General features: G+C 45.1%; 1 protein-coding gene across 5 annotated transcripts in view; it reads right to left on the bottom strand.

Moving 5' to 3' along the window:
- Positions 1-11,033, bottom strand: part of LOC134513595 (E3 ubiquitin-protein ligase rnf213-alpha-like) — a 62,329-nt gene extending 51,296 nt beyond the window's left edge. For 2 of the 5 annotated variants that reach the window (XM_063330552.1, XM_063330572.1), the window contains exons 1-12: positions 10,917-10,996; positions 9,715-9,892; positions 8,400-8,439; positions 8,001-8,069; positions 7,712-7,888; positions 6,868-7,082; positions 5,904-6,175; positions 4,168-4,373; positions 3,182-3,355; positions 1,859-2,057; positions 958-1,022; positions 199-394 (exon numbers count right to left, since the gene is read on the bottom strand). In XM_063330552.1, coding sequence (XP_063186622.1) covers positions 199-394; positions 958-1,022; positions 1,859-2,057; positions 3,182-3,355; positions 4,168-4,373; positions 5,904-6,175; positions 6,868-7,082; positions 7,712-7,888; positions 8,001-8,069; positions 8,400-8,439; positions 9,715-9,820 — 1,719 coding nt within the window. In that variant the 5' untranslated portion in view covers positions 9,821-9,892; positions 10,917-10,996. Of the gene's footprint in view, positions 1-198; positions 395-957; positions 1,023-1,858; positions 2,058-3,181; positions 3,356-4,167; positions 4,374-5,903; positions 6,176-6,867; positions 7,083-7,711; positions 7,889-8,000; positions 8,070-8,399; positions 8,440-9,714; positions 9,893-10,916 lie in introns of all 5 variants that reach the window. The other 3 variants (XM_063330562.1, XM_063330590.1, XM_063330581.1) reach the window with 3 other exon arrangements.
- Between the last annotated feature and the right edge of the window lie 4,101 nt (positions 11,034-15,134).

Raw genomic sequence — 15,134 nt, 5'->3', positions numbered from 1 at the left:
TCCATGCGAACCCTCCTCATCTGCCCCAGCACAAATTCTGACAAGGTTAGAATAAGTAACTGAGAAAGGTAGCCACATGCTCTGCTGTCACTCCTATAGTTGGCCACATTTGAATGAAGCAAACCTGAACTCCTGGCCCTTCTCAGCTTAAAAGACATGGGTATATGTCTTTGTGAAAGCTATGGGTGTTGTTTTTACCTGATTTGCTTGCAACACATCTGATTTTGCAGCAAACACCTGAAGTATCCGTAGCAGTGACATTATCAAGCTAAATGGCACTGCATGCCAGCGCTTTAAGGAAAACAAAAGAAGTGAATATGTTGAACCCAGACACTTCAAGGCATCCTCCATAATCGTGGTCTTCATCAGCTGCTCCATACCCCCCAGCAGGCACCTGTGGATACAGAAAAGCACTGTACATCTCTTGTGCTAATTCTAACAATATAATTCAAAAAGCAGTCCACATAGCTTCGAGCTTATCATACAATCATAGAATATTCATGGTTGGAAAGGACCTTTCAGATCATCGAGTCCAACCATACACGCACAAAAAAACCCCCTACAGTCTCTGTCACTAGAGTGTGCCCTGAAGTGCCAAATCTACACGTTTCTTAAATACCTCTAGGGATGGTGACTCAACCATCTCCCTGGGCTGTCCTTCATTTGCTGGACAATGCTACGTAATCTCAGCCAACCAGAGCCACTTACGTGTCTGAATTTGGCACCAAATCCCACAACAGGAGATGAAGGTATACTGTCTGACAGGACAGATTCCCCTGTGGACCCTCTTCTCACATGATACTCCTCAGGCCCAGAGGGGTTTAAAGGATCATGACATATAACAAAGAAAATTACTATTACCTCCCTTGTTCTGCTCAACCACAAGCCTAGCCATTCCTTCCCACCTCCTCCACTGAGGTGTCCTAATACTTCTCCTCTCAAAACGTTAGCACTTACAAGTCCTTGAACCAGAGTTCCATCCTTTCAGCAATGTTGTTCACAATTCCATTCAAATCCTTTTCCTGAATAGAGGGTAAAAACATACACTGAAAACAACTGTGAAAATCCGTCTGTTCCAAGAGCTGAGGTGGTCTTCTATGAAAACTGGTGTGAAACCTTCAAATAATTATTTTTTACTAATTTTTGATTAAAAAAACCTGCAGCACTTCCAAATGGAAAGGCAGATCTAGATCCTATTAAAACAATCACTTCAAACCCCAGCTATCTCCAAGATCTTTGGAGTTCAGAGGATGGTGTGGGAGGGCTTAGCTCGGATGTTTTTCAAGTACAAATCAGAGTGTGTTGGGGGTAAGCCATATAATAAGCATCAAGAAGTAGACTTTAAGTGGAATTCCTCTCCAGGGCCTCAGAGGATGTTAAAACATTCTAGTTAAAACAGAAGTGAGAATGACAGAAAGTAGGTTCCCACAAACAAGTCCTACTTTTATTTAAAAAAAGGCAAGTTAGAACTTTAAGTTCCTTCTTTCATCCTTTACAGCTTTAAACAAAGTTCCAATTGTTTGATCGCCCTGGTGTTCATTTTGGGTACTGCTTTTAGTGGCAGGATATAAAAATTGCTTAAAGATTCTGATTAACGTTCACTTGATACAGTATTTGCTAGTCATTTTCCAACAGGCCAAAAAACAATGAGATCCCCTTGCCCACTTCACTCGAAACATGGGTATTGAGCTCTCACTCCAGGTTTCTATGATCCAACCCCTTTGGATTTGTTGAAAATTTCTTCAGGAGCCACAGAGGCTGTCTGGCTCACCTGTACAAAATTGCACAACTTTCCATAACCAAGGACAGAAACATCAACAGGAAGCTGATCTATTACTGTGTGTATTGTCTGCCTTACATGCACTTGGGATGGTTTAGAGACGACTCCAATGATGTGACGGTGCACAGTATCCAGAAGGAGATGAGGTGGAAGCTTGATTTGGAGCAGGGGGTCCTTGGTGAAATTCTTCAGTGCCAACATCTCCAAGACTGCTTTTGCCAGTGGAAAGCTGCTTTCAATGAATGACTTGTGAATCTCTATCATTGCCAGGACTTTCCTATGAAAATAGACCATCAACAGCAGATGCATTTCGGAGAATCAGGAGGCCCTTTGTACCATTTTGTGTGCTCCTGTGGCTGGCAAATGTGGCCCTGGACTTAAAGAAGAGGCTGGACACTGAACGGGATATCTGGGATTTCTTAGCAAGTGAATTTACACAGTCAGACTTTTGATTTTTTGAGGATTTTAAAGAAGAAATTCTGTGTTTGAGACTTTCAGTCCAGGGGACACCATCTTAGAATCATAGAATCATAGAATCTTCATGGTTGGAGAGGACCTTTCAGATCATCAAGTCCAACCAAACAACCTACAATCTCTGCCACTAGAGCATGCCCTGAAGTACCACATCTAGATGTTTCTTAAACACCTCTAGGGATGGTGACTCAACCACCTCCCTGGGCAGCCTGTTCCAGTGCCTGACCACTCTTTCAGTAAAGTAATTCTTCCTAATATTTAACCTAAACCTCCCCTGCTACAGCTTCAGACCATTTCCTCTGGTCCTGTCATTATTCACCTGGGAGAAGAGGCCAACCCCCACCTCTCTCCAACCTCCTTTCAGGTAGTTGTAGAGGGCAATGAGGTCTCCCCTCAGCCTCCTCTTCTCCAAGCTAAACATGCCCAGCTCCCTCAGCCTCTCCTCATATGACCTGGTCTCCAGACCCCTCACCAGCCTGGTAGATCTCCTCTGGACACGCTCCAGCACTTCAATGTCCCTCTTGTGTTAGTGCACATACGTGCCTTTGCTCCCTGTCCAGTTTGCCTGCAGATGGGATATTTTGGAGTGACTCCACCTTTCTCCCTGTGAAACAACACCCAAATGAGGATCTAGGGGTAGTTCTCTCCCTAAGGTTACTCCAAACAGACAGACTGAATGAGACTGCACAGTCCTCAGCTCAGTCTTCCCTTCTTCTAGTTTGCCTTCCAATACCCTCCTCTTCCCCTAATTAGAGCCCAGGGCAGGAGTAGGATGTATGAGAAAGGCAATGGCTTGCATCCTAGGGAAGAAACACAAAGTTTCTGGTGGCTGAAAGTCCACAAGCCGAAACAACAAAAAGTTATTCTAACAGTACAACAGCTTATTTCCCTGACCCAGTCTTGATTCTCTCTCCCTTTCAAACCCACCTCTGTATTTTTTCGTCATCTCTCAGCTGCAAGAACAGTTTTGAGGGATTGAATTGTGGGAAAAAGAGGTCCTCCATCTTCTCTGTGATTGCATACAGCAATGGAATTAGCCAAATGCACAAGGTGATGTCTTTATTACTGAAGCAGATTTTCTTCACAGCTTCAATGTAATTCCTGAAAAAAAAGGAACCCCCGAAAATCTTCATCAGTGGTCAGAGGTCCCAAACCCACCTCCTAGGATTGTTGTGGAATCTGTGTGCTTTCCCTAGTGCTTTTGAGCCCAATGGCATTCATCTTGCCTACATTTAGATGCATGAAGATGTGTGAGAGAGCGAGAGCTTGGATCTAGAGACCTTATCAGCAAACATCCATGTACAATAAATGAATCCCACCCCAGCTTTCACAAAACAGTCTCCCTCCATAAGTTTTATGTAGCAAAGGAAAATCAAAAGAAAAAAGAAAAAAACTCAAATGCTATAGTTTATATCAAAACAGTATGACAGAATACAGTAATCTGACTTTGTGATCTAATATATCCATTTTTGTAAGACTCAATTCAGCGATCTATGCAAAATTGTCTAATTCCCTTTGAGATGTCTGGGACATCCAAGATAGACCTGCAGGCTTTCAGACATGAACCAGAACTTCTGGGAGACATTAATCTTTTCAAATTGTCAGCAAAAGGTTTGGTGAGATAGCACATGGCATCTAAAATGATAACTGAATTTCAAACCAATCCCTGCCAAAAAGAGGACCTGTGGCTCTCCTTCCATTGGAGACCTGCTGGAGTGGGCAGACTGCACAGGTTATGGCAGCCAGTGGCAGAAATATAGCTAGGAAGCATTAAACTGAAGGGGAAAGAGTGTTGGGGGACCACATTCCACCACTATCTTCACATAATTGCTCCACAGAGAAAATGGCCCGATGAACTGAATGACTACAGAAGGATCTGTAACTCAAGAAAGTAGCATGACACTTTTAATTACCTCTTTCCTCTCAGATGCTTGAATTTGCCTTGAAATGGGCCGATGTTCTGGAAGAGTTTTTCAGCCTTGATAATTACATCTTTGCTTAGTGGGATGTTATAACAGCTTGAGGTGTATAAGGCAAAAAGCAGCCCATCATCTTGATGCTCTTCACTCTCCAGGTATTCAATGATCTTGTCCATGAACTTTATCATGTTATCATGCAACTGGACAGTGAGAATAAGGAAGGGGAGCTTCACCAAGACAGATAAGACAACTTTACTTGAGGAGATGGGAAGGGTTCAGGGAGGAGGATGGAAGATGCAAGTTGCTAAGAATCATTATTTGGAGGAAAAAGCCTTGCAATTAGAGCACTTACTTAAAGACAGGTTCCTGTCTTTGTGACAGCTAACAAATTTCTTGGCTTCCATTGTGTCTCACTGCCCTGGCACCACCCCGGGGAGAATGTTTTCCTGGCTGTCGTAAGTTTACCTAGTAATTCTTATGTGCTGAATCCACACCACCACCAGGAGCCTACTTGCCACCCATTCTAGGATGCTCAAGCCCTACCACAGATAAAGTATAGGTAAACAGACCTTCAGTCTCCCAACTGAGGTGGGAAATCAAAGGGAACCAAAAGGAATAGTGGAGATTCTTTCAGAGGCCTAGCTTGTTATAGGAAGGAGTATGACTCCATGATTGAGAAACCAAAAGGGCAGATAAACTACTTTCACCTAAAAGAGATGCAGCACCTGTCACTCAACGCCTATCATTGGGATTTCCCTACAGATGACTTGCAAGGTATTGCTCTGCATCCTGTGTCGCCCAGGTGTATTTCAGGCTTTCCAGTATATATGACCTCTCAGGATACAGCCACAATGTAAGACAACATCCCCACCTAGCTGTTTCTGACCTAGGTACCCAGTCCTCTTCTGGGTATACCCTGCTGACTACCTCTGAGGCAAGCCCCAGACCATGCCAGGTGGATGTGGCACCTCAGCTCAAACAGGGCTTTCATTAAACAGCACTGGTGGGTCAAGCCTGGCCAACAGCCAAACACCCACCAGGCTTCTCACTTAATCTCTCTCCTGGGGGCCAGGATGAAAACAGAAAGGAAGTGAGAAGACTCATAAACTGAGATAACGGCTGTTAAATAGGGAAAGCAAAATCAGTGCATATAGACAAAGCAAAAAGAAGAATTCATACACTACTTCTCATTGGCAGGCAGATGTCCAGTCCCTTCCTGGTGGCAGGGTCTCAGCACACATAATAATTGTTTGGGAAGACAAATGCTATAACTGCAAACTTAGAATCATAGAATCATAGAATTGCTGAGGTTGGAAGGGACCTTTAAGATCATCAAGTCCAACCTACCCTGACAAAAACCACTTTTAAACCATGTCCCTAAGTGCCCCATCTACCCTTTTTTTAAACACATTCAGGAATGGTGAATCCACCACCTCCCTGTGCAGCCTATTCCAATGTTTAATAACCCTTTCAGTGAAAAAATGGTTCCTAATATCCAATCTAAACCTCCCCTGACATAACTTGAACCCATTTCCTCTTGTCCTGTTATTGTCACCAGGGAGAAGAGGTCACCAGAAATTGGAAAGAGCAATGAAAATAAGGTCCAGTCTTTTGATGTTCTCTGGCTGTGGTTCAGAACCCTCCGTGAATTAGAGGTAGCCGCAGAAATTTCTCTTCAGAGGTCTGTCTACCTGGGAACGGATTGCTACTTCGGCTTGGTGTATACTTACCACGTGGTGCGTAAGATCAGTTGGAGAATAGGGTTCACCTTCTGCAGCATCCCCGAGATAGATTTTGAAGCTCTCTGTGTAGATCTTCAGTTTCCTTTCTATATCCTTAAAGCCACTGCCCTTCTGCAGCCTGATGATCCGGAGAAATTCATCTGAAAGGTATTCTATGATACCACAGTTGACTGACTTTTGGGGCATTGTTGATTTGGATTTTAAGTCATTCTTTTTTTCATTAAAATGGCACTTCATGTTTTCAAAAATGGTCCATGTTCCTGGGGAGGAATCAGGGTTTGTGAATGAACTTTCAAATCTATAAAGGATGAGTCTTTAACTGGCCTTTAGCTAACAATACCAATTGCTTTCTCTGAATGCCAAGCCCAGCTGAGCCATAACTGAACCACTAATGCACAAAACTCACCACGCATACTTAAATTCAGCCCTAGAGATCTCACCTGCACTTTAGATGGGCCTGGTGTGCATAGCCCATGGCTGATTCAATTGCCCCCAAAATAGGCGTCTACTACGTTTTCAGTCATCCTGGAATATTCAAAACACCTACATAGGGTGGCAGATCTGACACTGGACCTCCAGCTCACCTGCACCCTTCTGGAATGGCAGCTGAAGGCCTGATGGTAGGTGCAAAGGTGATTCAAGGTTTCATTACACACTCTTTCTTGCCCAACAATGAAAAGTCTGAGTTTACTCTGGGAAAAAGTAAAACAACTTAAACACTTTCCATAACAGTTTGTGTTTGTGTTATATAAAGAGTTTGTTTGTGTTGAATAAATAGCCTATAAGCCTATGTGTCAGAAATCCTCACAATAGCAATGCTTCTGCTGTAGGAAGAAGGTGCTGCCCCGCTGCGAAGCAAAACAAGGGAGAGTTTATATTCATCTGCTGCATGCAAGAATTTGTTGGTCAGACTTCACCCCAGTCTTACCTTTGAAGGATGTACAACACTTACCGCCTGCTTTGATCTCTTCCTTGGGAATGCTTAGGACTCGGTGTAATTGACTCTCTACATTCCTGGACTCCGTTCCATAAATATGCTCTAAATCACACGTTCTCATTTCACAGTCAGTTGAGAGAACATTGTTAATGATAGCATATTTATAAAAAATTGGTCCTCTCTGTAGGTCAGAAATGGGTATCATTGCACTACCCATGATCCATTTTTTTCTAGAATAGAATAAAAAAGAACATGAATTAGTTACTACACCGTAAGAAGCTTCCATCAGGTTCAATCCCAGACGGACTTTGGCTGTACAGATCAGTTCATGCAGCAAGAAGGAGCAACCAGCATTCACATTCAAAATGCAAAGTTCAACAAAATGCCTCTGGCCTTTATTATGGCAGACAAAAACTTGATAATCTGACCTGAGCTTGAAGGTTTATCAGACAGGAGAGAAATAAAAGTAACTGGTAAGAAGTCACGATGTGAACAACTCTGGTCCTAGCCAAAGCTGCATCTGCCTTGTAAAAAGAATGGGAAATACATCTAGAGATATTCTTGCTGAGTACTGCAACTGTACCAGAACTGAGGTGACTCCATTCACTCCATCTTCTCTCATGAAAGCCATCTGGTGACATTTGAAAAGCTCTGTAATGTTTTAGACCTCCATACAGATCTGGCAGATCTGATGCAGGACCTACAGAAGTTAGGCTTAACACTGTAACTCACTTCTACAGACACCTGAATTTAGGTGACTTTGTCTGGAGTTGAAGCCCAGACTGGGACCCTAAAGTTGGGGTGAGCTATATGCTTTCCAAAAATGTGACATCAACATACACTTAGGTATGATTTTTACCTTTCTGCCAGAACAGCAAATTGCTGGTATCGTCCAGGTTGCTTGTAAAAAGCAACACAGATCTTGGATGTCCTTTCAGAATACGTGGGTTTCTTTGACATTACAGCAACAAACTCTAGGGTCATTGTTTCTTCTCTTGTAAGTCTTCCACCGGACACATATGGATTCTGCAGGCAGCTATTGGGAGGGAAAGAAATACTATAAGGTCATCATCAAACCTCCCTCCACCACTCCTTCACCACCTTCACCTGATCCCCTCAGGACTTCAGGGCAGCATTCAGACACTCACATGCATTTCTCCCTGCCTCTGTCTGCAGCTCCTGGAAGAGAAGTATCTTCTGCATTGTTTCTTCCAGTCCTGTACAAATATCCTGATTACCATAAAGCATTTACAGTGGTCCCAGCTGCCCACATGCAAGTATCAAGCCACTGTGTGAATAACTTAGATACAGACAGCATGCTGTACACCAACCGGCATTGCAAAGAGGCAAACTCCTGTCCTGGAGGGCCTCTACCTGTCTCCATCTCCATCTGCTGGTGGAGGAAGGAGTTTAAGACTGCAGTAGCGTTACAGTACTAAAGCCACACCTCCTCCCAAAGACAGCTCTTCTCCCAGCAAGCTCACAGATCTCAAGCTCCTTGAGGTCTGATGAGAAATCCCACAGCACAGATCTCCACATCAACAAACCTGCTATTGGGTCCTAGGTTTTCTTTGCTTTCACAGTCATCTGCAAGTGAGGAGAATGTGAGTTAACATCAGCACAAGATACACCAAGCCAAGAAAAATTAGAAGACAGTTGAGTACTGGGAATGGGAGAGAAGCTCTCGAAGTTAAAATCCCCTTTTCCAGTTAGAATCTGCTGAAAGGTCTGAGCTGGGCCAGCAGTCACAGAGCCCAGATTTCCACCCTAGTGGGTAGACTCATCAAAGCCAGCTAAAAACTGGCATATCTAATCCAAGCCAGTTACCTACATTTAGCAGAGACAAGTTAACAGTACTGCATGGAAATATCATTGAAAAGGATGAAAGAGAAGCACATGGAAAAGAAGACAAAAAGGACTGATCTAGGGCAGGGCTTGCACCAAGTTTTATGAAGTCAGGAAGCTCTGATTCCTGCTGCTGAAATTCTGCCACATTCTGCCCCTTCCAAGGAAAACCACCCAGAAACAAACTTGCCTGGGTCAAACTTGTGCGGTAATTGCAGATTGTGCCTGCAACATGATGCTCAGACAGCCATCCAGCCTGCTGGCAGCACCATAAAAATGCACACATCAGCACTGCTCTTCCCCATTGTTTCGGACTAGCATACAAATGTAAAAGCAGGGTGTGTGTCCCCAAAGGGGACAAAGTTTATTACAGGGCCTTTAGTGCAAGTTGGGGCATCTTCTGCTTCTAGTTCTGTGGACTTCCTGATTAAATCCCTGGTGTAGGAGGTAAGAGACTGGCTGTTACATGAGTGTGACATGCTGCTTCTTGCAGATAGCTTTTCTTTGGGCCTAGGGAGACTGGACAGAGTTCACCATCTTTTTTTTTTCTTTTTTAACCAAATGAAGCAGCCTTTTTTTTTTTCTTTTTTTTTTTTTTTTTCTGGTAGCGCTGATGGGGTATCACCTTTATATACATTTCCTTTTAAATAAAGTTCAGGTATTTTAAGCACAGTCATAGAATCACAGAATGATAGGGGTGGAAGGGACCTCTGGAGATCATCTAGTCCAACCCCCCCGCCAGAGCAGGGTCAGGTACAGCAGGTTGCACAGGAATGCGTCCAGGTGGGTTTTGAATGTCTCCAGAGTTGGAGACTCCCTCACCTCAAAGGTCACCTTCAAGGGTCACCAAAATTCACAAGACAAGGAGCTGGAAGACTTCAATAGGCAAGTACCATCCTATAGTTAGTTTTACTGGGCTTTCCCTTACTGTATAAAGGAGGAAGTTGCTAGGTTGCAGACATCAGGAGTGAGCTGGTGGCTGTTTACATCGCCTCCACCCGCAACATTTCCTCTTACCTCCTTTCTCACGTAGAAGGTTGCTGCTGCCTTCCTGGACAGACGGAGGCACAGGATGAGGTTTCTCTCTGCTTTCATCCTCTGTGTCTCTCTCTGCACTCTCCATTGCAGCAGCTCAAACCTGGGCAGCCAAGGAGAAAACTTCAGCAACAAGACTTGCAGCTTCAAAGCCAAAGGTCTAAAGGAAAGGTTAAAAGATCACTAAGATCAGCCTGAAAAGCCCAGGTCTGGTCATTTTACCTCCCCCACTTGCCCCATGCAATGAGGAGGAGAACCTCATGTAGTGGTTACAAGCCCACTTGGTTTCAAACCCTTATTCAAGCCATGTAGGGGTTTGCCAGCACCTTTGTGAATGCTCAGAAGCATGGAAGCATCAGATGTTTTTTAAAACCTCTTTTGGAAATGCGACTTCATGGGCCTGTTTTGAGGAACTTCTATGGAGTGGGACTTTCCAGGTGAACCCAGTTTGGCTCAGTCCAACTCTGCCTTGTGAAAGCATAGGAAAAAGAGCTGAAATTTCTGTCCTGGAATCTTTCTCTGTTCACTGCTTCACCCTTTTTCTGGTGTCTTCCTCTTCCTCCTCCCTGATACTGCTCTCAGTCATATTGTGCATTGCAATCCTCTCTCTCTCTGCAGCTTAGTCTCTAAAAAGCTTAAAACTTGCTCAATCCCTTTCCCATGCTTGCAGTTATTCTTTTTTCCTCCAAAACAGCAAAACTAGAAAGATATTCAAAAGACAATTAATCTTTCCTCTTTCCTGACAAGTATTTCTCTTGTGATGCAGGAAGGGGTGAGAGCAGCACATTTTGAACAGCCCTGTAAACCCTCCTGCCTCCACTTCAGGTGCACGGGGAGACCAGGAGCCCTGTTCTGGCCTGGCCATGAATTAGGACAGGGGAAACAGAGGCAGCGGGTCTCCCCTTGCCCTCACCCAGATAGGGAGGGTCCCTCGGCCCCGCGGTATGCCTGGGCAGCCTGAAGACCAGAGGCTGGAAGGGGTGGCTGAGGCTCTTCATGGTGAGCCCCAGGGGCCAAGCCGGGTGGGAGAGGGCGGGTGAAACCCCAGGGGAGACACGGGGCTCCCTGGAGACCCTGCGGGGTGAAAGCATCTACAGGAATATCTCCCCAAAGCCTCCCGCTTCCCTTGGGTTTAAAGCCTGCAAAGTCAAAAGCCCCTGGCAGGACCCTGCCCCAGCCCCTACCTTGTGCTGTGGCTGCCTCAGCTGCATCTCCCCACCAGGCTGGGCTGTCGCCGCCTCTTATACCCATCCGGGTCTGCCGCCTGCCGTTTCTCGGAAATCAGTGGAAGTGAAAGAAATGGTCAAGAGGTGGTGGAGCGCTGCTTGTTTCCCACTGCAGGGTGGAGGAGGAAATTGCGCAGCAAGAATAAAAGCCAGGGCTCACAGGGATGTTAGCCCCCCCCCGGCCCGTCCCCAGCGTGCATGGCTGCCCTGCCATGCCGTGGAACAGCACTGGGCTTCCCTGGCACAGGGTGTCGTGTGGGGGTGCCTCAGCCCCATGGGTCTCCCCCTGCCCCAGGTATCCTGAAATGCATCAGACACACAGATCCCACCCCCCTCCCACAGTCCCTTGGGTTCCCCAGTGATCCCACTGGTGTCTCTGCTCCACAGATCCCCCTGTGGCCCCAGGGATCCTTACCCCACAGATATTCCCCCACCCACATGCATACCCCTCTGTGCCCCAGGGATCCTTAGGGTATCTCAGTCCTACAAATACCCTTGTGCCTCCAGGGACGTGGGGGCTTTCTCCTCCTCACCACCTCTCCAGCTCTGGCTGTCCCCAGGACCATGAGGTCCCTGCCATGTGTCCTGTGCGGTCCTTCTACATGAGTCTCCAGATATTCTTGGTGCATCTTATTCTCATAGATCCTCTCATGGTCCAGGGTCCCTCAGCCCCTCCCTGGTTCGATGGATGATCTATGTCCCAGCCATGGCCTTCTGTCCTTGCACATGGGGCTGAGAGCCAGAGGTTAATGCCCTACTGCCCAGTACGGTGGAGCAGTGCCAACTGAAGAACATGCCCAAGGCCCCCAGCAAGGCTTACATCAGGAGGGCATTAGGCCCTGGGGCTGCTCAGGGGTGATCCTCAGGTTGCTGTGGGGACCCCTGACCTGCAGCCTCCCCTGCACATCCCTCGAGGTCCTGACTGGCAGCCCTGGACAGGCTCAGCGGGTGACCCAGCGCATCCTCACCCACGGTGGGTGACACGGTGCCTGGGATGCTCCACAGGCGACCCAGGTGCCTACTGAAATTAGACCTTTGTAGCATTGTGTTTGGTCATACAAAGGTACAATTCTGTGAATTTGGAAAATTCAACTTTGCCTCCTTCTGAAAAAGACAAAAGATACAATGTTGGTCCGGACCCTGCCTCCCCACTCACAGTCTGTGCCCCAGTCATTGCAGCACAAGGTTTACTTCTTTTCCTCTTCAATGACTCAGAAAGAAGTAAAAGAAATTATGTCAATACCTGAGAGAGAATAGCAAATTAAATATGAGGCATTCGTAAATTCATCAGAGTGTAACGGCAGCTGACCTGGGGAGCTCCTCTGCACTTCTGAGCTTCCAACCCAGGCGTGGGCTGCCCCAGGCCCACAGGTGGTGAAAGGCAGGTGCAGAGCTGGCTGCCGAGACCCACTCCTGGTCCCCGGGCTCACAGGTGCCCTCTGGTCCACCGCTTCTGATACCTTCTGCCAGAATGGGATCTGCTGTACCTGCCAGTCAAACTCAGAGGAAAGGCACTTCTGGGATCTTCAGGTAAAGCACACAGGAGCTGCCAGTCTGTCACTGAAAACAGCTTATAAGAAACAGAGTTGAAAAATTGCCAGTATTGACTTTTTTTTCCATATTTGCTACTTTATCCAGCTGCAAGGGTGAGAAAGGAAGAACACTGAGCTTGAAGCAAAACCAGAGCATTATAATGTTCTCTTTGAACATATGTCTGCATTACTCTATTGAAGCCCTGTTGTGGTTTGGGCTGGACTGGTCACTGAAATGAACAGATGCTCTCCGACCTCTCTCCCTTCACAGAAGGGAGAGCATCTCCCTTCAGGGAGAGGAGGAAGAGAGAGAAAGAGACTTATGAGTTCAAAAGATACTAAACTACTTTAATGAAATGTTAATAAAATAATAAAAAGAAAATGGATATATACAAAACCATATTGAGCTCCCAGGATGACAATCACATCGCTGGCAGGCACTGGCAAAGTCCCAGACTACACTCGGTGATGGACGGGAACTGGATTCCAGATCTGGATTCAGGAACACACGGATTGGGATCAAAGGCAGATGAACAGACAGAGTCCTCCTTGCTATTGAAGAAAGAGGGTTGACCCTTTGATCCCTCAGCTTTTATACTGAGCGTGATGCAGATGGGATGGAACACCCTGTTGGTCAGTCTTGGGTCACCTGTTCTGTCCGCTCCTCTGCGCTCTTCTTCTTCCAGACCTCCAGCAGGGCAAATAACAAAGTGAGCAGACCTTGGTTGTTACAGCAATAAGTATAAGCAAGAGCCTCCCTGCAGACCATTCCTTGGCATGAATTAGAAACAATCAAGCCTTATCTGTGTTAGAAGCGGACTGTGTCTGACAAATATGCTGTTAATTTAAGAGAGGTCAGTTAGTTAGAAGAGGCTTAAATGAAAAGTAAAATTATTGAAAAGAAAATTGGTTCTGTGTTACCTCAAATCAGGACAAGCTCTTGCTCAATTTACATTTTAGGGTTTATGCTTTTCTAAAGCTTGTATTTCAAGTCTCATTCTTTTCCTTGACTTTTTTTTTTTTAAAAAAAAAAGAAGCCAAGAAACCAACCAGCTCATCAAAAGAAGACACTAGAAAAGTAAAATTCCCCTGTAGAGTTTTCAGTGTTTGAAGCCCTAAATCCTGCTGAGAACCACAGAAATCAGCATTACAATACATCATTTTAAACAAGCTCTTTGCATCAAGGGATTCTGCAAACAGAGCAGCAGATATTACAGAATATATTTTGCTGCTTTCCTTATCAAAAAGCAAAGATAAAGCCTGGTTCTGTAACATAAACTACACTGTCTACGAGAGCATTGTCTCTGTTAACTTTAAATTGACATTTGCCTTATCACATTATGTTATTTCATCACTGTGCCAAATTTTAAGAATAGGGAAATATTCCAAGATAACATGTTAAAATCTGTATCATTATTCCAAGTAGCCCATATGGTAGCCTATGCGCACATCAACTGAATGACCTATCATTTTTATGTCCTTTTTATTTACTCAAATCATTCTCGCTTGAATAATCCCTTTGTGCGTGTTTACGTGGCAAGGGTCAGCTAGGAAGAGCTCTTCTGCTGGGGTTTTCAGGGAGCAAAGTTATTTAGTCCTGGTGATGGGCTAAAGTAAGTACTTAGAAAAGTCTGAGCCCCTTGAGCTAAAAGAGATTGTGTAGTTTGATATCTTATCTCCTGATTTTGTTACGAGCTGCCACCACCAAAAGCAATACTGTGGGGAATGATTTGTGTGGCAATGGATACAAATTAGCTGACTGAAATAGCGCAGTTTCTTGGCATGGGGCCTTGGTAGGTGTCAGCCCTTAAAAGGTTTTCAGCTCTGCAGAAGTACAAGTAGAAGAAACTAGGTGCTTGAGAGGCCCATATCATTCGATGTAAGTGACTGAATTGTAGGATAGGATGATATATGCAGGAGCTAGCTCTTTATCGAAAAAAGATTAAAGTGATTTTGCTTATTTGAAAAACCTGCCTACTGAATACGTGGTGTTTCTGTAAAGTTACAATGCGTGGGCTTACTTAGGAGGATTGGTTTTGGGTAGCAACCAAGTGCAAGCTTTAAGCTGTAAAGTAATACTACTGGAATGTCAAAAAATGTGAGAGACATGGTTAACCTGTAAGATTCAGATAATGTACTGCAGAAAGAAAAACTAGATCAGGAAAGGCTTGAAAAAGATTAATGCAATGCAATTAGCATCTCACTTTGGCATGCCATGTTAGAAAGCTGAAGATTACATGCCATGACAGGTCATGAGCTAAGGTGGTTATGTTTTATCCCTTGATGGAGAGCTACTGCTTTGACTTAGTAATTAAGAGGTATTAACTCATGCCTGTGTTCACCTTCTGTTGTGTGAACATAGGACCTCCCAAAGGAAAATTTGAGAGAGAACAGAGACAGGACAGAAATAACACAAAATACGTTGTTTAAACTTCCTGTAAAGTTTAACCTCTGCTCTCTTGAACAGGCCAGCTCCTGCCACACACACACCACAGACAGCTTAAATATCCCCTGTTCTCACCAGTCAGGAGTTGGGTCTAGAAAACACAATTCTCAGGCCCCTTTTACTCCCACCAGTCTTTGAGAGAGTTGAGGAGTCACTACCGCCAACTGCTCGGCTTCCTTCTCTTTCCCTTCACTTTTG

This window comes from Chroicocephalus ridibundus, chromosome 1 (assembly GCF_963924245.1).
Source record: "Chroicocephalus ridibundus chromosome 1, bChrRid1.1, whole genome shotgun sequence".
In the NCBI taxonomy this organism is placed as follows: Eukaryota; Metazoa; Chordata; class Aves; order Charadriiformes; family Laridae; genus Chroicocephalus; species Chroicocephalus ridibundus.
Note: the sequence above shows the minus strand (reverse complement) of the source record. Positions and strands in the feature narration are given on the sequence as shown.